We start from the raw sequence: 27,100 nt of genomic DNA, 5'->3' as shown, positions 1-27,100 counted from the left end.
TCTCTTTTGACTATAAGTTTCTTGAAAGCAGAGGTTGACATCATCTAAGGTTTTGTTTTTGTTTTTGTTTTTTTTAATCTCTAGTGTTTAGCACAATGCCTGGGTATATTAGTAAGGTTAGGTTTGGCTGTGCCATAGTAAAGAATAAACCCTGAATTCATAGTGGCTAAACACACAAATATTTGTTTCTTGCTTACACAAAATCAGTTGATCTCCAGGGCTGCTCCTTTCCAAGTGGTGACTCAGGGATCCAAGCTGCCTTTATCCCACAGCTATGTCTCCTGGTGGACATGGCCTCTGTAACTCTGTAACAGGAGATGAGAGTGATAGAGGGTCACATATTGGCTCTTAAATTATTGGCCCAGAATTAACACATGTCGCTCCCACTCCTAGCCCATTGGCCAGAACTAGTCCTGGGAACCCTTCCTACCTGTAAGCAACTGGAAAACGTCAGGGACTGTCTCTGCCTTCCTGGCTAGTAGCATGCACTCAGGAAGCCTTGTCTGATGAACTAATGAGTAAATCTGACACAGGGTTTAAATTATACCATCTCAGAATTACTCAACTCTGGAAGCCACTTTCAGCCTCTAGAGCCTCAGAGGAGAATGTCATTGACAAGAGAAATAATGCAAGTGATTCTACCAAGTGGTAGGTCTAGTCTATACAAGGCACTACTCTAGAAATTTTACATGGACTGTAGCGTTTAGTCCTCACTAAGGTTCTATGGGATAGGCATTAATAGTCTTCTTTCACAAAGAACTTTTTCTCATGGAACCCTGGTGAGCAGGTAGCAGAGCCAAGTTTGAGCCCATAATTGCCAAGTTACAGAGCTCATTGGAGGTCCCATTGTGGCTCAGTGGTAATAAACCCAAATAGTATCTATGAAGACATGGATTTGATCTCTGGCCTCGCTCAGTGGGTTAAGGATCTGGTGTTGCTGTGATCTGGGGTTGCAAACGTGGCTTGGATCCTGAGTTTCTGTGGCTGTGGCATAGGCTGGCAGCTGAAGCTCCAATTCTGCCCCTAGCCTGGGAACTTCTATATGCTGCAGGTGCAGACCTAGGAAGCAAAAAAAAAAAAAAAAAAAAAAAAAAAGGCTTATGAAAGTCTGTATTCCTGACTCCATGGACACCCTCAGCTACTAACATCTCTTGGAATATTGTTCATAGCTGAAACCAGTGGCCGACAGAGATGCCATCTGGAGTAGGTGTCACGGTGAGAGCTGCTAGGAGGAAAGAAAGCAGAGAGACAGGACTCCATCCCTTAGCTGGCTCAGTCCATCCCAACTGCTCCACCTTCTCTCTCTCTCCTGCTGCCTGCCAGTGGCTACACCTCCAAGACCTAAAGTCAGGAGTGAAAAGAGAAGAGTTCATGGCTTGCTCTGAACAGTTGTGTATTTTCTGCTGTCTGTTTTGTACCCACCATGCTTTCTGAGCAAATGAAGATACAGGACAGTGATCTCTATGCAGGACGCCTTTCCCGGTGACCCAATTTTGTGGGAACTTGCCAAACTCATTTTATGCAGCTTTTCTGACCCTGGGTGTTTCCTAGCATCTGTACTGGCCAAGCACGGAGTATCCAGAGCAAGTCAGAGGGATTCCCGGTCAGGCTCTGCCCTTCTCGTCATGTGAATGTGGATAATTCACTTGGATTCTCTGGATTTTTGTTTTTTCATCTATAAAATGGGACTCTTGTACATCTACCTTCTGTATCTCTTTGGGTTATTGTGATCATCACATGCAATAAAATATGAAAGAGTGCTTTGTATACAGTTAAGATTGGTTTAATCTTGCCAGGTTATTGTTTATGACCAGCTAACTGATAAAAATGCCTTACTTTCTGGTGGAGTTATGATTTTCTTGAGGGAAGGGAACAATGCTGTGTCTGCCCAGCATTTTCAGTGCCAGCTCTCACCCTACAAACTGCCCACACTTGGCTGCATAAACTTAAGAGCCAGACCATGGGAGTCAGAACATATGACTAAATGTGTGATGTGGAGCAAATAATTTTAATCTCTCTGGATTCCAGGCTTCTCATCAGTGAAGTAGGGGTAATGTTATTTGTGTTTGAGGATTACATATGGATGCACATGAAACAACTTACACAGTGCTTGACCCATTATAAAGCACCCCGTAAATTGTTACAATTTTACTGTCATTATTATTGCTAAGGAGCCATTATGCTGTGTCTCCAAGGGTCTTTATGTAATCAAATTATCCCACCGCTCAGTTGAAAAAGAAAATTCCCAACCTTTCTAAACACTGCATGAGCCCTCGGATCAGTGTCCCCCAGTCTGCCCTAAAGAATCGCCAGCACCCCCCAGAAAGCACACAATTCACAGTGTGGCTGTGCTCCAAATCTCTACTTGGAAGTCATTTGTTCAGAACTCAGCAAGTATTTTTGCATAGAAAGAAAGCTATTAAAATAGTGATTAGTGTCCCACGTAATCTGCAGAGTAACAGAAAATTGGCATATTTGCAATGCACATGAGTGTCAAGTACTGTATTGCTAGTTATAGCCTAAAACTGAAAACTAAGAAAATTGTGTAATAAATAGTTTCTTTCATTTTCATAAACGCTGTTCATGAGGAAATGCATGGCTAACTATAGAAAGAAAGAGTTCAGTGGCAAGAGAAGTAAGGAACTGCTTCTGAGAGTATTTTCAAAGGCTTTGGAGGTTCTTTACCAGGTCTAGTGTGACTTCAAAACTTATTTACTTTTTTGTTCTTAATCCAGGGGACTCCACAGCACTGATCGTATCCATCACAAGGGCATTATTTTTGGTTTGGGGAAGGGGAAGGAGACAGACTAGGGAAAGGGAAGAAGGGTGAGAAGGATTTCCTGAAGGAAAAAAAAAAAAAAGCAACCAGTAGTTTGGAGAAATCAGGGAAGGAGGAAGAGGCATCCATATGTAAGAAGGTGGGTTTACCTGGTTGGCCAGCAGGGAACTCAGGTGTGGTGAGACCCCTCCTGTAAAAGGGACCTGACAGGTGAGCATTCCCCACTGAAGTCATAAGGTGGCGCCACAGGGCCAGGCCAGCTTGTAAAAGGAGGAGCCCCTGAGATCGGTGAGGAAGAGGGAAGGAAGGCTGTGAGCTCCCAGCTATTTGGTGTTAGGAAGGAGCCCAAATAATGGACAAGTTCCCTGTTCCGTACTTTATTGCCACAAAGTAAGTGCTGAATGAGAATGCCAACGTGATCCATCTAAACTGAGGTCTTTGCATTTTTATGGGCAAGGGGCGCACAGAATGTGAGCACCTGATGAACATCAGCCCAACCTTTCATTTCTGGAGGCTTTGAATCTGACAGAGACTACACCAAACTATATAAAAACCTACCGTTTTTCAAATGAGGAACTGAGACCCAGAGAGAGGAGGTAACGTGCCTCTGCTCACAGAGCTAACAAGTGTGCGGAACCTCCCCCGAGGCAGGCTGCCCCTCAGGCCACCGCAAGCACTGGTCCTCCGACTGCATGAGCAAGCTTTTATCCTGTACCTCCAGCTTTGGCCCTTTTAACTGATATTGGCTAACCAAGCAGAAGGAGGTGGAGTGAAGAAATCCAGGGTAGGTAAGTTGTCTCTAGAAAGCTTAGATCTGTCCTGTGGAGCCAATTCCAAAACAGGGAAAAGTGCATTTCTAGGTAATAGTGCCAGGCTGTGCAGAGGAAATCCCAAGAGTCACGTGCTATGTCAGAAGCAGCACGGAATGTGGAGACAGGAGACACCATGTAAACCTGTCTCTCCGATCTCTCTAACGTCCCTCTCAGCTCCAGAAAGCGCAAGTGCAAGCGCTCTGATTGTCCTCTCATCCTCAGTGGGGGGATTTGTGGCCATTATGGCTCACGGAGGTGGGACAGTGGGGAGGTAATTAGGTCACGATGGCCCCAGGATGAGCATACCCTCAGTATACATGTGCCCTCTTGACTTCAAAAACCCCTTCCACTCAAGATAAGCAAAGCTCCTAGAGTAAAACATGAGTCTTTCCCCATTGTTACTTCAGGGTAGAATCTGAAGAACCCACGTGTATTTCTCTTCATAGTAGAATGTGCCCAGAGGTCAAGAGGGGACGTTTTAATGGCTGGGATGGACAACTGGCTCATGAGAGTGGTTGGTGGGGTAGAGGCTAGAGAGGACGGATTATTGCTACACAAAACAATAAAACAAAAGCATGTGCTGGAAGGAGTCCTGAGCCCTCAGAATTGATCCTGGGCTGATAGAACCCCAGATCTGCACTTGCAGCATTGAGCACTGGTGTCTGTCAGACCCACACCGGGCCTCCTGTCTCCTCGCTCCCCTACAAATGTCATCCTTGGCTCCTCAGGCCATTCCGATAATAGGCACACTCTGGTCTCATCTTTGCGCTGATATGCGACCTGCTGTTCCTGGGAATCCAAATCCCTTATCTTGACCTGACTTCCCCACTTCAGGGACTCCCTGGAGCTCCTCTACCTCAGTCACAGAAGTTGCTGATTCCTGTGTTCTCTGGTCCTGTGGCTCCAGCTTCCCTGGGCACCTCCTTCCCCTCCCTGGACACGTTCCCCTACCAGGGCCTCCTCCTGCTACACCTTCTCTTGTCCCAAAGCCACTGTTGGTATGGCAATGGCTCTAGGCTTTGCAGCCACTCTCCTTGAGACTGTCATCCCACACCCTTGAACAGTGTGCTCTTTCAGCCAACCTTGAGCAGTGTACTCTCTCAAACAAGGCTCCTAAAGTGTAGCCTTGATATTATCTCTACCACTCCATTGGAAAACTTGGCAGACCCCAGGGGACCATGCCAAAGGGTCTTAAAGGACACCTAGCACCTGCTCCTGCAGGTGGGTCCTCAGAGGCCACCCTTGCTTCCTTCCCCCTTGAATCTTCATGACCTGATGTCCACCCTGAGACTTCTTACTGAATGCCTAGGTATTTTTCATACCAGTAGGAGCCTTCTGAAAGTGACCTCAACATGAATCATATGAGTCATCCGAAACTTCAAAGGAAGATGGGTTGTTATCTAACCTAACAACCTTCAATCAAGCAGCAGCATAGAAGAAAGCAAGAATCTGCCTTGAAATGCCAACCGGCCCCAGTCTGTGCCCTTCTCCTTCCCCTTGGCTGGCAAAAACTGTTTGAACTTTAGATCCTTAGCAACAGGTACCACAGAGTGTCTTTGCTCTTAGATTTTAGCTTATCACTTATTATTTTATCCTTATCACCGCCAGGCAAGTTGCACCTTACCCTTTTTTTTTTTTACCATAGACAAAAAGCCAAAACAGATTAAATGAGCTAATTTCTTGGTCAGTGAGCAAGAGACTTTCATCCTTTTCTCCCTTTTCCTCTTGCACAGTTGAGGTAGAGGAGGAAAGAAGAAAAACACTGGAATGGAGATCAAATAAAATGATAACACAAAAAACCCCACACATTAGACAACTGGGAACCTCTCTTTAATTTCTGGTGGCTTCAAAGCCGGTATGGATCAAACTGAAATACATAAAAACATATAGTGCTTAGTTTGCCTCCCAAACAGGGCAAACTTTGAACAATACAGTTGTCCTTCTCTTCAATTATCAGCCTTATATTGGACCTCTTGTAAAAATAGTGGGCTGAGGACTATACTAAGCTTTACATGTGCTACGAAAAGGGAAAAAAGTGCATCATAATTGCATTTTCACCCCACAGAATTCTTTTAAATTCAACATCACAAGTAGTTTATGTGAAGCACAAATTTTTTGCCTCATGAAATGGAAAATGGAGACTGTCTGCCTTAGAAGCTACCAGAGATATGATTCTGAGCCTTTCTCTGTAATAATATACTGCCTGATTTTCCACAGGTTATTTTGTTTCCTAGGCCCCATTCTCTTCAAAAGCAAAATGAAGAGATTAACATCTTCTCTGTCTACTTCACGGGGAAGCAAAAAAAAGGATATAGTAGATGGAAAAAGAAAAGTAGATAAAAATGTGTTTGGTAGGCTTTCCAATTGTGGCTCAGTAGGTTAAGGACCTGCCATCGTCTCTGTGAGGATGCAGGTTCGATCCCTGGCCTCATTCAGTGGGTTAAGGATCCGGCGTTGCTGCAAGCTGTGGCCTAGGCCAGCAGCTGCAGCTTTGATTTGACCTGTGGCCCGACAACTTCCACATGCCACAGATGTGGCTGCAAAAAAAAAAGAAAAGAAAAAAAATTGTTTGGGTATATAGATAGATAGATGATGGATGGATACATAGGTAGATAGGTAGGTAGGTAGACAGATAGATAGATAGATAGATAGATAGATAGATAGATAGATAGATAGATAGATAGGCAGACAGACAGACAGATAGACAGACAGACAGATAGATAGATAGATGTGGGTTAGTCATTTTCCAAGCAGCTTTCAGATCATATAATTCACACTATTCCAGGCCAGTAATTCTGAGTGAGGCTGTGCCATTTCTCTTGGATTAGACACAAACATTGTTGAGTTTTTATGCTAGAAATTTGTAGGAGTTCCTGTTGTGACTCAGTGGGGTAAGAACCCAACATAGTGTCCATGAGGATTAGGGTTGGATCCCTGGCCTCCAGTGTTGCTGCAAGCTGCAGTGTAGGTCGCAGAGACAGCTCAGATCTGGCATTGCTGTGGCTGTGGCATAGGCCAGCAGCTACAGCTCTGATTTGACCCCTAGCCTGGGAACTTCCATATGCCGCAGGTTTGGCCCTAAAAAAGAAAGAAAGAAAGAAAGAAAGAAAGAAAGAAAGAAAGAAAGAAAGAAAGAAAGAAAGAAAGAAAGAAAGAAAGAAAGAAATCTGCAGAAGAAGATTTCCATGTGTGTGTAATATTTAGAATGTGGGGATTTGTTGAGACATTGGGAGATGAAACTTGGTGGAGAATTCTTATCCAGCAAGGCAGAGAGATGACACACAGGGCAATGGTAGCTTCAGGTAATGAACATTTACGAACAGAAACTCAGTGTCACCTCTTACCCTAGTGCCTGGGGCTGCCAAGTATTTTGGGAGTCCCAGGTTCAGGGATTCACGAGGAAGATACAGCAGATAGCTCTTCGAGGCTATGATTTATGACAACAAAAGAATGCAAAGCAGAAAGAGGGAACACTGGCAAAGTCTAGGGGAAAGCAGGTGTAAGCCTGAAAGTGTCTGCTCTGAATGGTATTATACACAGTGATACATACCCGCCAGCAGTGGGCTGTGACGGCGTGGGAAATGTCCACCACGGATGCTCGTTTTAGAGACTTGGTGCCCAAGGTTTTTGTTGTTGTTGGGGGCTTGTCATATGGACACTGTCTGCCTAACCCAAACCAAGATTCTAGATTCTCAAAGGAAAAGCAGATGTTCAGCATAGAGCACATTGTTTGTATAAACAGTTTAGACTCAGTGAGCCATTCTTATCAGAAAACAGTGGGAACCCTCCTGAAATCCAAGCTCCCAGACTCCAGCCAAGTTCGGACAGTGTAAGCAGGACTTTTGAGACTAGAATTCTCTGGCCAGCTATATTAACTCTTTTATGCACACAAAGGTTTAAGAGTCTCATGCTTCATGGATTGTATTAGCTGGGTGGCTACACACAGAGGTTTAAATAACTGATGGCCATATGGTTGGATAAATACAATGATTAATTCATTTGATGAATGTTACTGAGCCTTTGAAGGGTCAGATCGGAAGGAGATAAATTAGACATAGTGGCTGTCCTTTGTCAAACTCAACTCAGCATCTCAGTTGCTCTCTGCCCACCCACTGACAAGGCGTACTGCCTATTAAAAGCTCTGTGGCTTTGCTCCAAATTCCACCTCTCAGCCTCCTTTCAGAACCCATGGGTGGATCCCAGGGGCTCAGTTTTCTGTCTGTCATATAACCTCTTTCTGCTTAGCCCTTTAGGTGTTTGGGGCTACTTTTCTGTTTAACGTGACACAGATTCCCAGTGCCTCACATTTCATCTGACCCCCTTGCCTGTCTCATTTATTAGAGGAGCTGCCCCATTCGTGTTTGAAGCCCTGGTTCCTGAGGCTCATCCCCATCCCTCAGACAATAACTTGGAAGTCATTCAGCTTCTACTCACAACCTTTGGCTAACTCTTACCCCATGCCAGTGGCTGGGGAGATGCCCACAGCTATGAACTACATATTTCCCTGCCTTTCCTGGTGGAATCCCCTTACACAGAAGCTGCACAGGCTGGGCTGACTATAACCAGTGCCCTCAGCATCTCTGTAGGTACAGTTCCCACTGCTCTTGCCCCTCCTGGAAGGATACACCCCCCAATGCTGCCCTCTTTGCTCTTTCAGGGGTGGTTGTAGCAGAAGTACCAAGATCCAGGCTTACGGAGTTCAGATTGGGGATGGGAACCTGGAAGGAGCATATGTTATTCTCTTGGTCTCAAAATTAGCACCATGTTCAATGACCCAGGCAAAGAGTTGCAAAAAGTCAACTTCCTCCCTGATAATCATCTGCATCCCATGACGTTCAGACCCCCAGAGGTTCCTGGGGACTTCCAGCCATTAGTATCTGTTCAAACCCAGTTTTCTCACCTTAAAGGATCTCCTTCCAAAAGGGCACAAAGATATGGCATCACCCTCTGGAATGCTTAGGAAATGCTCAGAATGACTCAAAGGACAAGGAAAAGCCACAAAGAAATGGGACGTCAGGAGCCAGTCCTGCAAAGCTGTGAATGTCAGCACTTGAAATACCAGAGCCCCCGAACAGATTTGCATTCCAGAAAGATCTTTGGGCAGCTGGAGGGAGATAAGACAGAGAGTGAATCTGAAGGCTGAGAAACAAGGATAGGACATTTTTGTAATAATCTTATAAGAGGGGGTGGGGCCTTGACTAGATCTGAGGCTGCAGGCCTAGAGATGAGGGGACAGCTGTGAGGGGTGTTTAGAAGGCCCAGTGACCAGGAGTGGGAGATGGGGTTGGGGAGAATGGAGGGCACAGCGGGACCCCCTGCTTTCTGGCTTGGAATCAGCATCATTGGCACTTCCTTTGAGATAAAGATTCTGGGGGGGTGGGGAGGGAGGGCTCATCAAACAGTTTATGCTGTAGCCACATCCCTTTACCCTCTCCTTGACATCTGCAATATTCTCACTGGGTTTTCATCTGCAGTGTTCTCACTGGGTGTTGTCTGGTTGGTTTTGGTTTCTCCTTTAAAGGTCCAGAAATGCCCTTGGTGTGTTTGACAGACTTTCAGGACCATGCACGGGAGCGGCTGTCTAAATCAACATGGGATTTTATCGAAGGAGGAGCAGATGCTTGCCTCACGCGGGATGACAACGTCGCAGCATTTAAAAAGTCTGGTCTTGCGTATCCTTTCTATTGCTAAGCTAAGTTTCACTGGGTGAGAACTCTTTGGAAGGGAGCAGTGCTGGTTTCTGCCTCCAAAGAACACGGAGTACTCAAGACATAATGATGGGTTTGGGGGAGTTCCTGTCATGGCTCAGCAGTAATGAACCTGACTAGTATCCATGAGGACATGGGTTCGATCCCTGGCCTTGCTCAGTGGGGTAAGGATCCCTCATTGCTGCGCCTGTGGCGTAGGGTGACAGGTGTAGCTCCGATTCAACCCCTAGCCTGGGAACTTCCACATGCCGCAGATGTGGTCCTAAAAAAAAAAAAATACAAATACAAAATATGGGTTTCTGTTGTTGTTTGAGTTTGGGGGAGTTTCTTGCTGGTGGGGGTGCACAGAGGACTGGGGAAAGAATGGGTAGAGAGAGAATTTATCTTAGTGCCTCTGCAGAGCTGGCACAAGTGAGTCACCTTCCTGCTGCACTGCGGCACTTTGCCATGTGACAGGATGGCATGAGAGTCCTGGGTCTCCAGCCACCTGGGCAGGGAGGAGAAGCCAACGGGCAGACCTGAATCTCCTGAGTTCCTGAACTTCTAGCTGGGAGGTGTAATAGGGAGAGAGGGTTCAAGGTTGGAGGAAATATGGAGACCCAAGGAGTCTTGAGGATGAAAGAAGATTGATTCGGGGAAGAGAAGTTGGGTTGGAAGAGCGTCAGGGAGAGCTGGAGTCAGTAAACAGCAGCCCGGGGCCAGGGCCCACCCCTATTTTTGGATGGTCCACCACTAAGGGTGTTTTTTGTTTGTTTGTTTGTTTCATTTCTAAATGGTTGAAAAAAAATCAAAAGAAGAAGAAGAATTGCAGGATGTTAAAACTACATGAACTTCAAATTTCAGTGTCCATAATAAAGTTTTATTAGGACAGAGCCATGCTCATCATCTCTCTATTGTCCATGACCAGAGCAGAGCTATGTAATTGTGGCAAAGACTGCAAGGCATACAGCCTAAAATATTTACTCTCTGGCCCTTTACAGAAAATGTTTGCTGACCTCTGTGAAACTGAGGTCAGAAGAAAACGGAAAAATAGGATGCTCGGTGAACACTCTCTTCTGTATTTTCATACTTGTTCAGCACGATACTAGGCACTTCAGTTGCTTTATCTCGTTGTATCTTCACGAGACTATTAGGGAAGGTGGACTATCACCCTCCTTTCACAGATGAAGTAACTGAGGCTATCTAACCTAAGTTTGCACCATCAGTATTTCCAGAAATATCTTTCTCAGTTTATATACAGGAATAATAATATTTTGTGGAAAACAAACACTTTTGGACCTTGAAGCTAAGCATTTATTGGACTTAAAGGTGTGTTCCACAGAATTTTTATTTGTCAATTTCCCTACTTTCTTTTAGAGTAGTGGTTAAGCCAAATCTTCAAATGAATTAGCCTCTAGCAAAACAAAAAAACACCCCCAAAAAGGCCACGATCATTCTCTGGTATTTGTCGTCTTTCAGTGACTTTTCTTACCGTATAGAGACTTGTTTCTAACCTAAGAGGGAAGACCCGGGAACGCCTTCCTGCTTCTTCTTTTCCTTTCTGGTCTTTGCCATGATGGATCAATCTAAGCATCCAGGTGCTGAGGGTCAGGTCAGGGAGGCACGGCTCCAAGACACATCCTTCTGAGGGAGCAAGGCAGGGAGCAGTGTAGACCATCCATGCTCTGGACATTTAGAGAAGGCGGGGTTCCTGTGGAATAGGCTTCCCACAGGAGTGGAGCCTCCAGCTTGTCTATGCTGCCTAATCAGCTACCAGCCACCTGAACACTCCCCACCACCTGGTGGTTTCTCAGGGCTCAACCTGGTCTAGACCTGGACCAGGAATCTGGGGGCCCCAGCACTAGGCAGCACCTCCATCCCGGAGAGCAATCCCACCAACAGAAAATCTCTCTGTCGCCCAGCACAGAATCCGCCTCCGTCCCCGGTACCTGAAAGACGTGTCAAAGGTGGACACGAGAATCACCATCCAAGGCGAGGAGATCAGTGCCCCCATTTGCATCGCACCCATGGGTTTCCACTGCCTCGCCTGGCCTGACGGAGAAATGAGCACAGCCAGAGGTGGGAGCCAGTCCCATCTTGAGGCCCCTTCCCAGGCACCCTAAGGTGGGCAGAGGTGTCCTTCAAAGCAGGGCAGGCAGCTCCAGGATTTCTCTCTGGAGGGGCAGAGGGACAGCCATCGGGTTAGAATTAAGGGTAGGGAAAGGAACGCTTAAAGATGTGTTTGCATAACATCCCACCTAAGATTGAGAAAATACCAATTTTCCATAATAACGAATGGTTAGAATGAGAGGGAGCTACAAATGAATAGGGGGATATGGAAACCTTGCCAAGCCGGCTGTGAAAGAGGGGTACTGGCCTCCTGTCACCCCATCTGTGGGGAAAGGGCTGCTAACTGTGGCCTCAAGGGTAGGGCTCTTTCTGAGCCCCAGGGCTGGGGCTGAATGAGGAGTCTCTGAATTTAGGATGAAGAGAAAATCATGACTTAAGCCCTAATGCAAGGTCCTGGCAAGGCGCTCTTGTCCAAATGTTCCATTTCCCTTCTCCTCGGTGGATTCGATCATCTTATTTGACAAAAAGTTTGTCATTGGGTTTTATCTCCTTCCTCAAACCCCCTCATTCTCTTCCCTCATCTGCAAGCACTAAAAAATAATAAGAGGAAGAGAAGAGAAGGAGCAGAAAGAAGAAAGAAGGGAAGGGCAGGGGGTAAAAATATTCCTGTGACTCATGTGTAATCTTCACCCTAAATCCAGGCTGGTTTTCCTCATGTTTCCCATGGCTTCTCTGGACTCCTTTCCTTTGACTCTGTTATATAGGGAGCAATGAATCCAAGGATTCTAGAGCTGCAAGTGACATCCATCTGGTTAGGAACCAAATTTGGCTAAATTGAAATATGGGTACCCTGTATGGATGTGACTGCTTTGCTAAACCTTTACGGTTGAGTGTCTTGTGCTGTTTTGTGTGTGTGTGTGTGTGTGTGTGTGTGTGTGTGTGTGTGTGTGTGTGTGTGTGGTGGGGGGAAGAGGATGGGGTCTCTCCTGTTGCCATTAGGAATTGAAAATACTAATTTCTGATTAGGTCCAATTCTCTGCCCGTGGGCTGCAGGGAGGTAGCGACATTGGCCTGTTGGAGAACCCCACCAGCAGGGAAGAAAAAGGGAAGTGAGGAATACTCAGTGCAGCCCATCACTTTCAGCCTCAGCCTCATCAACCTCAGTGTCTCTAGTGTTTCTTCAGTGCCTCACTTCATAGTTTTAAAAAAAGCTTCCATAGCTAGTGTCTTACTTAAAATCTAGCAACAATGCCATAAGAGAGGTGGTGTTATTTCCCCTTTTACAGATAAAGAAAATGAGACTCCAGGCCACAGAGCAAAGAAGCGGTAGAATCAGCATTCTTCTAACTCCAGACATGCTTTTTCTACTACGAAGCTCAGCCTTCTCCATTGGAATTACATTTTCTCCTCCTTTGCCCTCTTTTGTTCCCCTCTACTTCATTGATGAGTTCAAGAGAAGCCCATTTGCTACCTGAAAGGCACTGCAAGTCCCACATTGAGTCCAGGGACTCTGTGTCCTCTCTGAGCTGGAGATATTTTAATCCATATTACAGAGTACAGAGCTTGTAAAACAGGTTATGCAAAGGAGTACCCACTTGCTAGGCCTGCCTGACAGGGAAGCAGATGGAAGTCCAGCTTTATCTTCACAGAGCCAACTGGCCAGAGGCAACACAGACCCCCTAAGGCTTCTTACCCCAGTTCGGAATGCCTCTGCCCTCCAATCTGAGCTGTGTCATTTGCTTTGCAGCTGCCCGAGCAGCTGGCATCTGCTATGTCACCAGCATGTATGCCAGCTGCAGCCTTGAAGACATCGTTGGTACTGCACCTGGGGGCCTGCGATGGTTCCAACTGTATGTGCATCCAAACCGGCAGCTAAACAAACAGCTGATCCAAAAGGTAGAATCCCTGGGCTTCAAGGCTCTGGTGATCACTGTGGATGTGCCCAAAATTGGCAATAGGCGACATAACATGGCAAACCAAGTGGACTTGCAAAAGACCTTACTCCTGAAAGACCTTGGATTGTCTGCAAAGGTAGGAAAGATGCCAGAGCCAATGGTGGGCATTACAGAAGGTGGACTTCCATCCCTCTTTCTTCTCTTCTTTCTTTCCTAAAGTAGTCATCGAGGACCCATTCTGCGCCAGGCACTAGGGATGCAGCAGTTCCAAAAGTAGATGTAGTTGCCACTTCCCTGAACTTCCAGACAAACAATATAAGACAAAATGTCTGGCCAAGGCTGGATGCTGCGAAATAGAAAGCTAGGGAAAAGATTGTTTCATGAAATAGAAGAGTAAACTAAAAAGTTCTCCCAGCATTTTCTGCTTCTTGGCACACTTAGAAAATGATCACTTCGGATGGCATCCTGAGATAAACGGACTCTCCGAAAAGGATGCTCATAGCCCAGGTGCACTGAATGGCCTATGGAGTGTAGCCAGCCCAGCCCCCTCCCTGCTGCCTTGCAAGCTGAGGGGCAGAATCTTTGCACACCTAGAACTCACCCATGGGAACCAGAGAACCACAGTACACTTGTTTGGACAAGGTGACTACGAAGGGCACTTGCCCCATTCAGATCCTATAGGCAGATGGGATGGAGTGCCACAGAGAGGGAAAGCCAAATGTCAAGTTGGAACCCCTGGGCTACATTAGAGATAGTGACATCGTGACATCAGCATAATTATTGAGCAGGGACACGAGCAATGGTTAATGGATAAGCAATTGAAGTAGAAATTCTTTTATACACATTTTGTTAGGAAAAGGAGCTAGAAGTCGTGTTGGATTTTGTGGCTCTTCTTTTCAAGCTTATAAATGGTGGCTTTCCAAATGTGTCCGATCTTTGGAATGAGAATCTTGAAGAAGATCAAGCCTCAGGTTCTCTTTGCTTCCCCACAGGGAAATTCAATGCCCTATTTCCAGATGTCCCCCATTGACCCATCCATTTGCTGGGATGATCTCTCCTGGTTTCAGAGCTTGACTCGTTTGCCCATCATCCTTAAGGGGATCTTGACCAAAGAGGATGCAGAGTTAGCTGTGAAGCACAATGTCCATGGCATCATTGTTTCCAACCATGGTGGGAGGCAGCTTGATGAGGTTCCTGCTTCTGTAAGTAGGAAGACTTCAGAGTGGGTATGCTTGGGAGGGCTGTGTGGGGGCATGTGTCCACAGCAAGGTACCCTGTGCAATCTAATGTACACTCCATCTCCTTAACCGCCTATGTTGGTAAGTACCTGTGAATTTTAAGGACTTTTAATCATTAATTACAGCCTGATATGTGCCAGGCATTTTTTACCAAATTGGCATATGTCATCTCTACATGTCACAACAGTCCTGCAAGATGGGCATTATTACCCCTATTTTCCAGTTGGGGACACTGGAATTTAGCAACGTGAGGTAATTTGTCTGAGTTCACACAGTTAATAAGTGGTTAAGGTGAATTCGATAGAAGCATTGTTCCCAAGGCACTGAGGTCTCCTGCCTTTGGAAGGAAGCCTTCAGCTGGAAGCTTGCCTGTCTGACTGTATGTAACCTCATATTTTTTTTTCATATGACACATCCCAGGAAGAAACAGTGCCTTACTTAAGCTGATAAATAACTGACTTTCATAATAAAACTAAATATGCCCTATGAATCAGTCCTTTGCTGAAAATCTGGGACAGTCTGATTTTCCCCCAACTTATGAATGTATGTCCATTATAGACAGAGTTTGGGGAAATAAAGTGAAAAGGAGGAAGGCAGGGAAAGAACCTTCAAAGGGATTTAATTGTTAATTTATTTTTATGGAGATATATAGCTTATATTTTTAAAGAGATTCTTCTATTGCTCCTTGACTCATTTGAGAAAGGAAAGTGGGTTTTTTTTTCCCTCTAAGTCTTTTTGGCCCTTTTACTATATAAGTAAAACATGTTCACTGCAGCTAAATTGTAATATTATATGTGCAAAAAGAATAAGGTAAAAATCACTATCATTAATGACCATTGCTTGGTCATTCTGCAGAGAGGTACGGAACAGGAGCCCTGACTCAGTTCCGGAACCTTTTCCTCCAGGACCCTCCTTCTAGACTCTGCTGTCACTCCCCCTTCCTTGGACATGCCCAGGGAAATGGCTCTGTGTGGGGCACCTTAGGTCCACATGGCCTGTAGGCCACAGAGTCTGGAATGGAAGAGACACAGTGAGAGAAAAGGTCCAGTGGAGAGACCAGACCAGAGCGACCAGCTGTTTTGATTTTTGTCTTTCAAAGGCTTCAACCCTGCTTTTACAGTGTTGTTACTGCATTCCTATCCCATATCTCAGATAACACATAAGGAAATCAGGAACATGATACTCAAGTGTGATGTGTTAAGATGATATTCATCCAGGAGTTCCCATCATGGCTCAGTGGTTAGCGAATCCGACTAGGAACCATGAAGTTGCAGGTTCGATCGCTGGCCTTGCTCAGTGGGTTAAGGATCCAGTGTTGCCATGAGCTGTGGTGTAGGTCGAAGACGTGGCTCGGATCCATTGTTGTTGTGGCTCTGGCGTAGGCCAGCGGCTACAGCTCTGATTAGACCCCTAGCCTGGGAACCTCCATATGCTGTGAGAGCGGCCCTAGAAAAGGCAAAAAGACAAAAAAAAAAAAAAAAAAAAAAAAAAAATTTATCTGGCATTGCCTTGAGCTGTGGTCTAGGTCACAGATGTGGCTGGGATCCTGCGTTGCTGTGGCTGTTGCATAGGCCGGCAGCTATAGTTCGACCCCTAGCCTGGGAACTTCCGTAAAAAGAAAAAGAAAAAAAAGAAAGAAAAAGAAAAAAGAATAATATACAGTCCAGTTCCATGAAATACGCTGTGGTCCAGATGCTAGGGTCATAGCTGATCACACGTGTTTTGCCAAAAAGAGCCCTAGCAAGGAGAACATTTCGAGCTGTGCCACCTTAGAAACAGAGAAGGTAGAAGAGAATCAAAAGGCAAAAGGTTCTTTTTCAAGAAGAGCATTACTGTCAACACTACGCGTAGACAATGTCCCCCTGGGGATGTGAACAGGAACCAAGGGGTTCTTCCAAGTCGCAGACCCTGAACTCTGTGGGAGCAGCAGATGGCAGGAGGGAGATGAAAAAAGTCTCCAGGGTTTGGGGATGTCCCTGCACTGCTCTGATTGGCCTCTGCAGCCTCAAGCACAGGAGGGGAAGAACTGTTAGACGTGGCCGCCCCTGGGTGTCCTGGTGCCAGCCCACATTGAGGGGGCACTGCTGTTCCAGGACACCCCCAGCATCAGAATGGGAATCCCTTAAGCCACACGTGTCTTGCCTTTTCAGATCGATGCCTTGTCCGAAGTGGTGGCTGCTGTGAAAGGGAAAATTGAAGTGTACCTGGACGGAGGGATCCGAACAGGCAATGACGTGCTAAAGGCCCTGGCCCTCGGGGCTAAGTGCGTGTTTGTGGGGAGGCCGATCCTGTGGGGGCTTGCCTGCAAGGTAAGAGTGGCAAACTGAAGGCCAGCAGGAGGATATCCTGCGTCTCATTCTTTCCACACGTTTCTATCATTTAATCCCCAAGGTTAGCCAGTTTTTTGTTTTTTGTTTTTTGTGTTTTTTTTTGGCCACACCTGTGGCATGTGGAAGTTTCCCAGCCAGGGATCCAATCCAAACCACAGCTATGGCAACACTGGATCCTTAACCCACTGCGCCACAGCAGGAACATCTTGCGTAGCCATTTTTTGAGGTGCCACCACAGATTCCTGAAGTCATGCCTCCCTCCCCACTTCAGGCTTCCTCTGCAGCATTGTGCATATTTCCAAGAGCTCTCACCCCCACATTTTCCTCATTGCTTTTTCCTTTCCTCCCTTCACAGATCCTTCTCAGAGCTCCTCATCCTCCCCACACAGCGCTGAGCGCATCTTGAACGTATGCTCAGAATGTGGTAAGAATGTTCCTTCATGCTTCTTTTTTCTTCTCTCTCTCTGTTGTGAGAGCAGGGTGAACACGGTGTTGAGGAAGTTTTGAACATTTTAAAGAATGAGTTCCACACTTCCATGACCCTTACAGGTAAGTTTTTACAATTATTTTCCTAATTCAGAACTGAAAGCAGTGGGCAACTATTATTCATGAGCAGCTTTTTTGAAATAAGCTACCAAGTCTTCCCTTTCTCCCTTCTTCTTCATGCCGGCGAGGATCATTTTTGTTCCAGCAATGTACTTCTTGGGATTCTCCAAGTGCTCCATGAGCGTCTCCTCTCCCCAGGTGATGCCTTTGTTCTTGTTGGCATCGATGTAAGAGAATCCAACAGCCTGACCTGTCTTTCACCCAAACCTGAAGGTTCAGCCCAGTCCTGGGCTTGCCTCCCTCTTCCACAGTGTGACACCAAGCACACATCTGGACAAAAATCTTCGTGCCCCTCTCAACATCACCCATTTTTCAATCATTCTTCCACTGCGGCAACAGGGAAGTAGCCGCTCCCAAGCCTGACATCCTGCTAAGTCCAAAACTCACATGTTTTTAGCAAAGCCTGGAATCCCAGTGATCCTATAATGCCAGAGTCCAGCTGCAGCAGCCAGGGTGTTCCTGCGGGGATGGATGGTGTTGGCAGATGCACACGGAGACAGCCTCTTTGTCCCTTCTTTCAGGGTACTGGACTGCTCAAATTTTATTGGCATAAGTGGTTGTTATATAGATAGTTTTTTACTACAGATTACATCATAGTGTTAAAAGTACATTGGTTAACTATTAGGCTTTGTTTTTTGATCACATGGTACAGTAGCAATATGTCATGTTTTAAAATCTTCAGCTTAACTAAACTTAGTGAGTACAATTCAAGGACAAACAGACACAACATATCATGTGGGAAAGAGGAGACCTAGCACAAACCACCTCATGGCCAGCCAATTCCCACAAGCCGAAGAAGTTACAGACACAAAAAAATCTTGTCTCCAGACTAGTGTCTGTCTTCAAAGTGTCCTTGGCAGAGAGACAGTGTGAGAAAATACAGATCAACTTAGCTAGCTACCACTAAAAGTTTCTAAAATCAAGGACAAAACTCACAGCTAGGTTTATTTTGATCATGAATAATATGTGTCTAACTTCTATAAACTTTATTAAAATCCTAACTCTAAAGTTTACTGTATAACTGGTTAGTAGATAAACACTATGTTTTTAATTAAGTTGGATTTGAATGGGGAAAAGTCCTTCGGATGAAATTCTTATTATATTATTGTTGTAATTTTGTTAAATCACAAATCACCATGGGAAAATAAGAATGGAAAATAAGAATAATAAGCAAATAATCAGGAAAGGCTGAGGAAAACTGACTAGCAAGTGAATAACAAAAAAGACTAAGTCATCTATGGAACAATCCCCACTCAGAAACACAAAATGGAAATTATTTCCTGGAAATACAGTTCCCCACCAAAGTCAGCAGGCAAGCCTTATTGTCTTCTGGGGCCTGTCCTCGGAATTGCGCCCTGCAGGCAGGCATCCCCTTGTTTAGGAACCTGCCCTCAGAATTGCACCGTTCAGACAGGCCCCTTTTTCTGATTAGGAGCCTGCCCTGAGAATTGCACCATTCAGGCAAGCTCCCTTCCTTGGCTCCTTGTATTTTCTCGGCTCCTCACACTATAACTCAGTGGTTCTCCACTAATGATGGCAACTTCTCTTTTCAGGGGCATTTGGTTTGGGGATTTGGGTTCATTTTTTTTTCTCATTGGCACAGTGACTGCAGGTGGGGACTGAAGGTGTTTAGTGCTCAGGGACCAGAGATGCTAAGTGTCCTAAAATGCCTGCAGCTGTCTCATGGAGGAAAACTGTCATGTCCAAATGCCAATGGTCAATAGCTCTGTCTTTGCTACTATAGATGGTAATTGGTTGCAGTGGGAGCGGCAGACAAGATGAACCCTAGTAAGACCCCCATTCACACCTCAATTCCAAAGCTTGGTAATAACAGAAACCTCTGGAAGTAAGGAAATAGTGAATCAAGAGCTTCAATGTGGAGTCAAGACCATTTTTATGTCATTAATGTATTTTCACAGATGATATTACTCAGTATGTGCCATGTGCCAGGCACCAGGCAAGTTGTCCAGGTTTTTCAAGTCTGGTTTTGATCTGATATTTAGACAAGTATTTGTACTTAGTGTCCAAGTTACATAGTGTTCACTGGGGCTGCAGATGCAGCCTTTTGGGCTTGAGTAGCACAAGCTAGAAAAATTAGATCAGCATTAACACCAGCATGAACCTCCATTCCACTGCGCAGATTAATAGAAAAGTAGGGAGGAGTTCCCATTGTGGCTCAGTGGTAACGAACCCAACTAGTATCCATGAGGATGCAGGTTCAATCCCTGGCCTTGCTCAGTGAGTTAAGGATCCGGCATTGCTGTGAGCTGTGGTGCAGGTCCCAGACTTGGCTCTGTGTTGCTGATCCTGTATTACTGTGGCTATAGTGTAGGTCGGCAGCTGCAGCTATAATTCGACCCCTAGCCTGGGAACTTCCATATGCCATAGGTGTGGCCCTAAAAAGCCAAAAAAAAAAAAATATATATATATATATACATACACACATATATATGTGTATATATAGATGGTACTAGATTAAAGCATCAAGGACCATGGATTAAGGCATCAAGGAGCAGGACCCTCTGTTTTGAGCCAAAGCCTTCAAAGATAAGTCAATAAATGTCCCAACTTTAAGTTGATTTACAAGGTTATGATAATTTCTGCTGTACAACAAAGTGATTCAGTTATACATGTACACACAGGCATTCTCTTTCAGATTCTTTTCCCACCTAGATTGTCACAGACTATTGGATAGAGTTCTCTGTGGTATATAGCAGGTCCCAGTTGGCCAATCATTCCGTATACCTCAGCGTGCATATGCCAACCCCAAACCCCAAGTCCATCCCTCCCTCCACCTCCTGTGCCCTTTGATAACCATAAGTTTTTCAAAGTCTGTGAGTCTGTTTCTATTCTGCAAATAAGTTCATTTGTATCCTTTTTAAAAATTATTTTATTTTATTTTATTTTATTTTATTTTTGCTTTTTGGGGCCACACCTGCCGCATATGGAGGTTCCCAGGCCAGGGGTCTAATCGGAGCTACAGCTGCTGGCCTACACCACAGCCACAGCAACGAGGGATCTCAGCCGAGTCTGCAACTTACACCACAGCTCACAGCAACACCGGATCCTTAACCCACTGAGTGAGGCCAGGGATCGAACCCGCAACCTGAAGGTTCCTAGTCAGATTCGTTTCCGCTGGGCCACAATGGGAACGCCTCCTTTGTTTTTTGTTTTTTTTTAGATTCCACATATAAGTGATAGCATATGATGTTTGTCTCTCATTGTCTAACTTCGCCTAATTAATTTCTAGGTCCATCCATACTGGTATGGTGTTGTTTATTGCTTGGAATTACCAACTTCACTTTATTTTTTTTTAATTTTTATGTTTTGGCCATGCCTGAGGCATGCAGAAATTCCCCGGCCAGGGACCAAACCCATGCTGTAGCAGTAACAATGTCAGTTCCTTAACTGACATGCCACCAGGGAACTCCTACCCACTTCACTTTAAATTAGCCAAAGTATTTTAGTGTGAACATCCTACCACTTTACCCTAATGAAAAAGCAGGTGTACATTATAATTATGCCTTCACTCTTAAACTTTAGCTAAACCTCTACCAAGAGCAAGGCAGTGTCCCTGGTACCCTGTGGTACCCAGACCCAGTAGAACAAGTACACAAATATCATCAGAGCTTATATGTGAATGGACACTTCAAACTGTCACCAGATGGGATCACAACCCTTTGATGCAACCAACTATTGACACGTTTGTACATAGTTTAAATATAATGTCTCTTTCAACACATAATGAGAATGTCTATTTTGATATCTCTGGGCTCCTGGGGGAGCTCTGCCTACTCTGAAGCTGCTCTGTTCTCTGTCTGCCCTGTGGAAATGCAGGGCTCTCTAGATCATTGTCCGTTCTGACCAGAGCACCTCTGGCTCTGAATTCCTGCTTCTGCTGAATTAGTCCAACTTACGGGCTGTTTACGTATCCCACGCTCGCCATTTCTCCCCCCTGCAATCAACCCAGACATGAACCTCAACTCGCTCCTCTGCTTCCATTTTCAGGGGAAAAAAAAAAAAACCCAAACCTCTCACTTGTCCTACTTTTGTGATTAGTACATTTGCCAGTTATGTTCGGGGAGGTTAAGGTGCCTCCATCTAGGATGCGGAAAGAACTTTAAGTGAAGCGTTACTCATCCTCTCATTACATGATTTCAGCCCCCTTCCACCAGTGATTTTTCACCGTCTTCTTGAGCCCTCGGTTCCCCAGCTTGTATTATCACTTTCTGCATGTTCTACCTTCTCTTTTTGCTTCCTCTCTAAAGTGACTCTCTTCAATCACTGTGTCTCATCTCAGTGTCAGTCCCAATTTTGCTTTTTAATTAAGGCCCTCCAGAAAAGAAGGCTGTTCCATTTTACACAGCTTTTCCTTAGAGGCAGTTGTGTGAAATACTGGCCCTATCTTGTCTGGTTTTGTGAATCACAGCCTCCATGATAGATATTTCCTACGTCCCTAAGCCTTATCAGGGCTGAGATAAAGGTCGAGTATATCTATTGAACACATACATTTTTCCAAAGGCTGAAATACTGTTTTTACATTCTTGCCGTGCCCTTGTGACATGGCTGTTTTTAAAGAGGACATAGGCGCAGGCTCACAAAATCTTTCCCAACATAATCAGGATTACACAACACATTCTGAAGACATAAAATTTTCTCAGGACAAGCACTAGGTTCAGGTCAGGCTTCTTCCCACTGGACCAGCCCATTCCCATGCTGGGGTGGGTGACTGGGGTTTTAGAGAAATGAGTTTTTTGACTATGTTGTTCTTTCAGGCTGCCGGTCGGTTGCCGAGATCAATCGGGACCTGATCCAGTTCTCCAGATTGTGAAGACAGAGACAGCTCCTCCTCTGCCCCCTCTGCCACTCCACCCCACCCCTCATCTTCCTCAGATGGGCCAGGCTCCTCTTGGCCTCCCTGCCATGTACATGCCGTGCTCTTGCCTGAAATCCTCCTCTGAAAGAAAAGCTTTTAAAAAGGCACATCAATAATGACTGGAATAGCTAGTGGGTTCAATTTTTGGCATATTCTACATGTGTCTATGAAGCAACTATGGAAATCCACACTCTAGAAGAAGAGCTTTACATGTAAAATATTTCCTAGTAAAAATCATACTCCTATCTATAGATAATAGGGGGATAACATAGTTTAAAAACACAGACTTTGGGAGTTCCCATCGTGGCTCAGTGGTGTGGAACCGACTAGTATCCATGAGGATTCGGGATCCATCCCTGGCCTTGCTCAGTGGGTTGAGGATCCAGCATTGCCGTGAGCTGTGGTGTAGGTCACAGATTCAGCTCTGATCCTGTTTTGCTGTGCCTGTGGTATTGGCTGGCAGCTGCAGTTCCGATTTAACTCCTGGCCTGGGAACTTCCATATGCTGCCAAGTGCAGCCCTAAAAAGACAAAAACAAAAACAAAGTCTAGACTTGAGAGCCATGACAGAGGATTAACAGCCAGAACTGCTACTGACAAGCTGTATGACTTGGGGGATTTTCAACAATCTCACTGGGCTTCCATGTCCTTGTCTATAAAAGAGGAACTCGCTAGGTTGGGAGAAAGATGATATGAGATCATGAATGCAAAGTTCAGAGCACAAGCCTTTGCACCTAGTATACATTTAAGAAATAGTAGTTTTTATTATAATTACTTGGGAAATTCCTACTCATCTTGTAGGACCTTGCTCACCTATTAGCCTGGCTACTTGCTAAGTGCTTCCTCTTGTTCTTTGCACATTATACTACTACAACCCTTATTATAATGTGTTTTTATTTATATTTATTTATTTAATGTCTCTCTCCACAAATAGACTGTACATGGCTCTAAGCAAGAAACTATATACTTGGTACTGGATTTGATGTATAGCAGCATCTCAGTAAATGTTTGTGGGATGGATGAATGGCTGGCTGGCTGGTAAAAAGAAAGATGGAAAAAATGAGGAGATGCCCTACTAGAGTAAAAACCTCCCAGACCTGCAGTCAGTAAAAACAGACCTCTAGAGCAAGGGGACACAGCTGAATAAGATCTGACACTGGAAGGCGTCCGAAAGTTGAGGATGGAAATCAATGACCCAAATAAATAACTTCATTACCGGTTTCCCCCATATTCTCTCTTGCTCCTTGTTACATTCTATCCTCTATACAATAATTGACTAGATTTTCCTTAAGTACAAGCAAATCCTATATCTCACCCACTTAAAGCCTGTCTGTGGTTTCTCATCCCATTTAATATAAATTCTAAACTGATCATCAGCTCTCCAGGGGCAGTGTGTTATCTGGTTCTTGCTAATTCTTCCAACTCACTTTTTCATCACTTCTGTTCCCTGAACAAGCAAAACTCTTTCCTGCCTCTGGACTTTCGCCCTCACTGCTCCCTCCACATAAACCTTCCTTCCCTGTCTTCTTCCCATGATTAACTCTTTCTTGACATTTCGATCTCAGCTTAAATGTCACTTCCTCAATGAGGTGAGAGTTCCGTGACCATCCTGTCTAGAAGAGGCTCTACTCTACTCATCACATCACCCTGTTTTTGTCCCCTCTAGCACTTACTACTACCAACCACTAACTCATCCTTCGTTTATTTATTGCTCATCTGCACCAGCAGAGGCACCTTCATCAGTTGTGCTCACCTCTTCATTCCCAGAGCATAGAACCATGCCCAACACCATCGGAGGCTTTGTGTAAATATTTATGAAATGAATCAATCCAAAAAGATAAAGCCAGATCAAACTGCATTGGCACACCTGAGAGGTACAGTAGTCCCAGAGGGAAAACAGTGAGTTAGGACAAAACCAAGCTGAATTGGCCACTACCTAAGCTAAGAGACATGAAAAGTCTCCTTTCATTCCTGGGCTCCATCCTTTCTACAAGAGCTCATGCCTTAGTACAGTTCCACTTTTGCCAGACTCCCAAATAATGAACTCCTTTGATTCTTCTCTGAATAAAAAATCTTTAAAGGACAGGTCAGTAATGACGAAAACAGCTTTATATATATATATATATATATATACCTTCTGTATCTCTGTGAAACAACAATGGAAATTTGCACTCTGGGCAAAAGAGCTATCCATATAAAATATTCTCCAACAAAAATCATATTCCCAGTCGCTCAGGTCAACCAGATGAAAGCAGGAGAGTAAAGCTAGTATAGTGAGAATTCTCAAAGAGTAGTAGATACTCTACAGGATTCTGGTCTTTGAAATGAGGCCCAGGAGACTGCATTAGGTGTCATCATTAATGGGTTGATAAAAGGAAAAAGATAATTGACCATGACCCTTTGTTTAGACCCTAACTTTTTATTCGGTTAAAAGTTTAAATTGGCTCCTTCATTGTTGGGCTGCTGGTCAGTTTGAGGCCAAGGAAGGGTCTTAATTTGGCAGCAAGGATGGGGTGCTTATGCTGAAAGTTTAGGGACATACTAAGGAAGTGCCATGTCTAAGAACAACTGCCTGGCAGTTACAGAGGTCACAGTTGTGTTGTGGGACAGGAGGCCTAACCAACCAAGGGTTCGAGGAGGACCTTCAGCACACTGATCAGAGTAGCAATATGTGCCTCAGAAAAGATGGAATCATCACAGGATAAAAAGGTAGGGGGCAGGGGTGGTCAGCTATAGCCTAACTCACGCTCTGCTGCAAGGGATCTTGGGAGAGTTTTTTACTTTCATTCACAGAGCCAAGGCCAGAGACATGAGAGAAGAGAAAAGCAAATGAAAGCCTAAAATATTTGTGTTTGTGACCTAGGATGCTATAGGATCTTATGGCCCATTGAGTATGTCTAGTCTGTGTAGCGCACTGACCTGCCAGGAGAGGCAGCCAAAAGAGAATTTTGAGACAAGAGGTTCAGGGATTCTGGAATCAAATTTAAAATAAATTATATCAGTCCTTAACCAATAAATGAGAAAGGAGAGATCTTTATTTCAGTCACATTGGATAGTTTTCCTAGATAAATGGAGGTTTTCTCAATAAAGAACTAAAGAACTCAGCCAAGTGAATACTTAAAAGTGTTCTCCTACCCAGGGGGCCCCAAGAACATGAACTCTGACAGTGCGCAGACTTTGGGCAGACTTATGAGAGAACTGGACAACCCAGCCACTTCACGTGGCATGTGACTACATCTAGGGAGATTTTGCTGTCCTCTGCCCCGGTCCTCAGCCCTCACACCTCTGTTGCCCATTAGGACTCAGCCTCACATCCACTGGGGCTTGGTGCACTTTCTAGAAATTCGCCCTCTGGATTTTTTTTTTTCTTTTTAGGGTCGCACCCTTAGTATATGAGGTTGCCAGGCTAGGGGTTGAATCTGAGCTGCAGCTGCCGGCCTACACCACAGCCACAGTAACACCAGATCTTTGACCCACGGAGCGAGGCCACGGATTGAAACCGCATCCTCATGGATACTAGTCCAGTTCGTTACCACTGAGCCACAATGGGAACTCCTGGAGTTTCACTTCTAGATCACAGATCTATGTCAGAGATACCACGTATTGAAGCCACTTTCAGTTTGTGTTAAGTTCATAACTTTGGTCTCATTATTCTCTTACATCAGAAATAAGAGGAGACTGTCTCAGTACCGCGTCGTCCTTTGTGGTGTAAAAGAACTAATAAACAGCCTTGAAAATAAGGTTGGAAATCAGAGAAATCATTGGTAGGAGAATATCCACTCTTCTAACCTCCCTACCACAATCTCATAACCCGGTTTTGTTTTGTTTTTGTTTTGTTTTGTTTTTTTTTTTCATGCTTAGATTATTTTACCAGCTGATGAACCTGCAGTAAAATTCTCCAAGTTTGTCTGCAATAACTGTACTTATTATAGGGGCTTCTAAGTAGGCATGATGGTCAGACAGTCTCTTTTAGTCCTGAACTCCCCAGCTGGGGGCTTGATTGAGTCCTTCTGGATTGCTTTAGGATGAGAGAGAAACAGAGAAACAATAGCATATGGCACAGAGGCAAGTTGGTATGCCGATAAGGGAGTTAGCTTACTTTACAAGAGACTCTCATATGCGTTCTCCTTGTATAGCTCTCCCTTGGTGATAACTATACTCTTTTTTTGGTCTTGGACATATGTGTATTATTTTTTAAGTTGCTTTTCCATCCAGACTGAGTGGGATAGATCCTAGACTCCAGGGGAGATGAGCAAGGATGTTATAAAATAGCGCCAAAAAGCTACTCTCATTGTGTCAGAAGTGTGGACATAGGAATGTCCATGGCCACATGAAGAGATGCATAGGAAACCTCAGAAGGGACTTCTTGGCCCCTAAAAATGTCCTGCATTAGAATGCATGGGTAAAAGAAAGTAGAGGAATCTTTCCCTCTGGGACATTTCAACAACTGAACAGTACACTGTGCAAAAAACACAGAAAAACAACAACAGCAAAAAGAGGAGTTCCCACTGTGGCTCAGTGGTAACAAACCCAACTGGTATCCATGAGGACCCCCCAGTATCCATGAGGACACAGGTGTGATTCCTGGCCTCGTTCAGTGGGTTGAGGATCTGATATTGCTGTGGCTGTGGTGTAGGCCAGCAGCTGCAGCTCTACTTCAATCCCTAGCCTGGAAACTTCCATATGCCTCAGGTGCAGCTTTAAAAAGACAAAAACAAACAAAACTAAACAACACTGTGTATCTAAAGGATAAATACTATGTTCTGATAAAGAGGATCAGCTTTGGAGTTACCCCAGGGTCCGGGTGT

General features: G+C 44.9%; 1 protein-coding gene and 1 pseudogene across 6 annotated transcripts in view; one reads left to right on the top strand and one right to left on the bottom strand.

Moving 5' to 3' along the window:
* Positions 1-23,520, top strand: part of HAO2 (hydroxyacid oxidase 2) — a 199,309-nt gene extending 175,789 nt beyond the window's left edge. For 3 of the 6 annotated variants that reach the window (XM_013988107.2, XM_003125820.4, XM_005655407.3), the window contains 7 exons: positions 9,113-9,251; positions 11,206-11,357; positions 13,096-13,379; positions 14,236-14,445; positions 16,632-16,790; positions 17,291-17,360; positions 22,193-23,520. In XM_013988107.2, the coding sequence (XP_013843561.1) occupies positions 9,121-9,251; positions 11,206-11,357; positions 13,096-13,379; positions 14,236-14,445; positions 16,632-16,790; positions 17,291-17,360; positions 22,193-22,248 (1,062 nt within the window). In that variant the 5' untranslated portion in view covers positions 9,113-9,120 and the 3' untranslated portion in view covers positions 22,249-23,520. Of the gene's footprint in view, positions 1-9,112; positions 9,252-11,205; positions 11,358-13,095; positions 13,380-14,235; positions 14,446-16,631; positions 16,791-17,166; positions 17,236-17,290; positions 17,361-22,192 lie in introns of all 6 variants that reach the window. The other 3 variants (XM_005655409.3, XM_005655410.3, XM_021089969.1) reach the window with 2 other exon arrangements.
* LOC106507444 lies at positions 17,373-18,004 on the bottom strand (annotated as a pseudogene).

Source organism: Sus scrofa, chromosome 4 (assembly GCF_000003025.6).
Source record: "Sus scrofa isolate TJ Tabasco breed Duroc chromosome 4, Sscrofa11.1, whole genome shotgun sequence".
Classification (NCBI taxonomy): domain Eukaryota; kingdom Metazoa; phylum Chordata; class Mammalia; order Artiodactyla; family Suidae; genus Sus; species Sus scrofa.
This window is presented reverse-complemented; position numbering and strand designations above follow the sequence as displayed.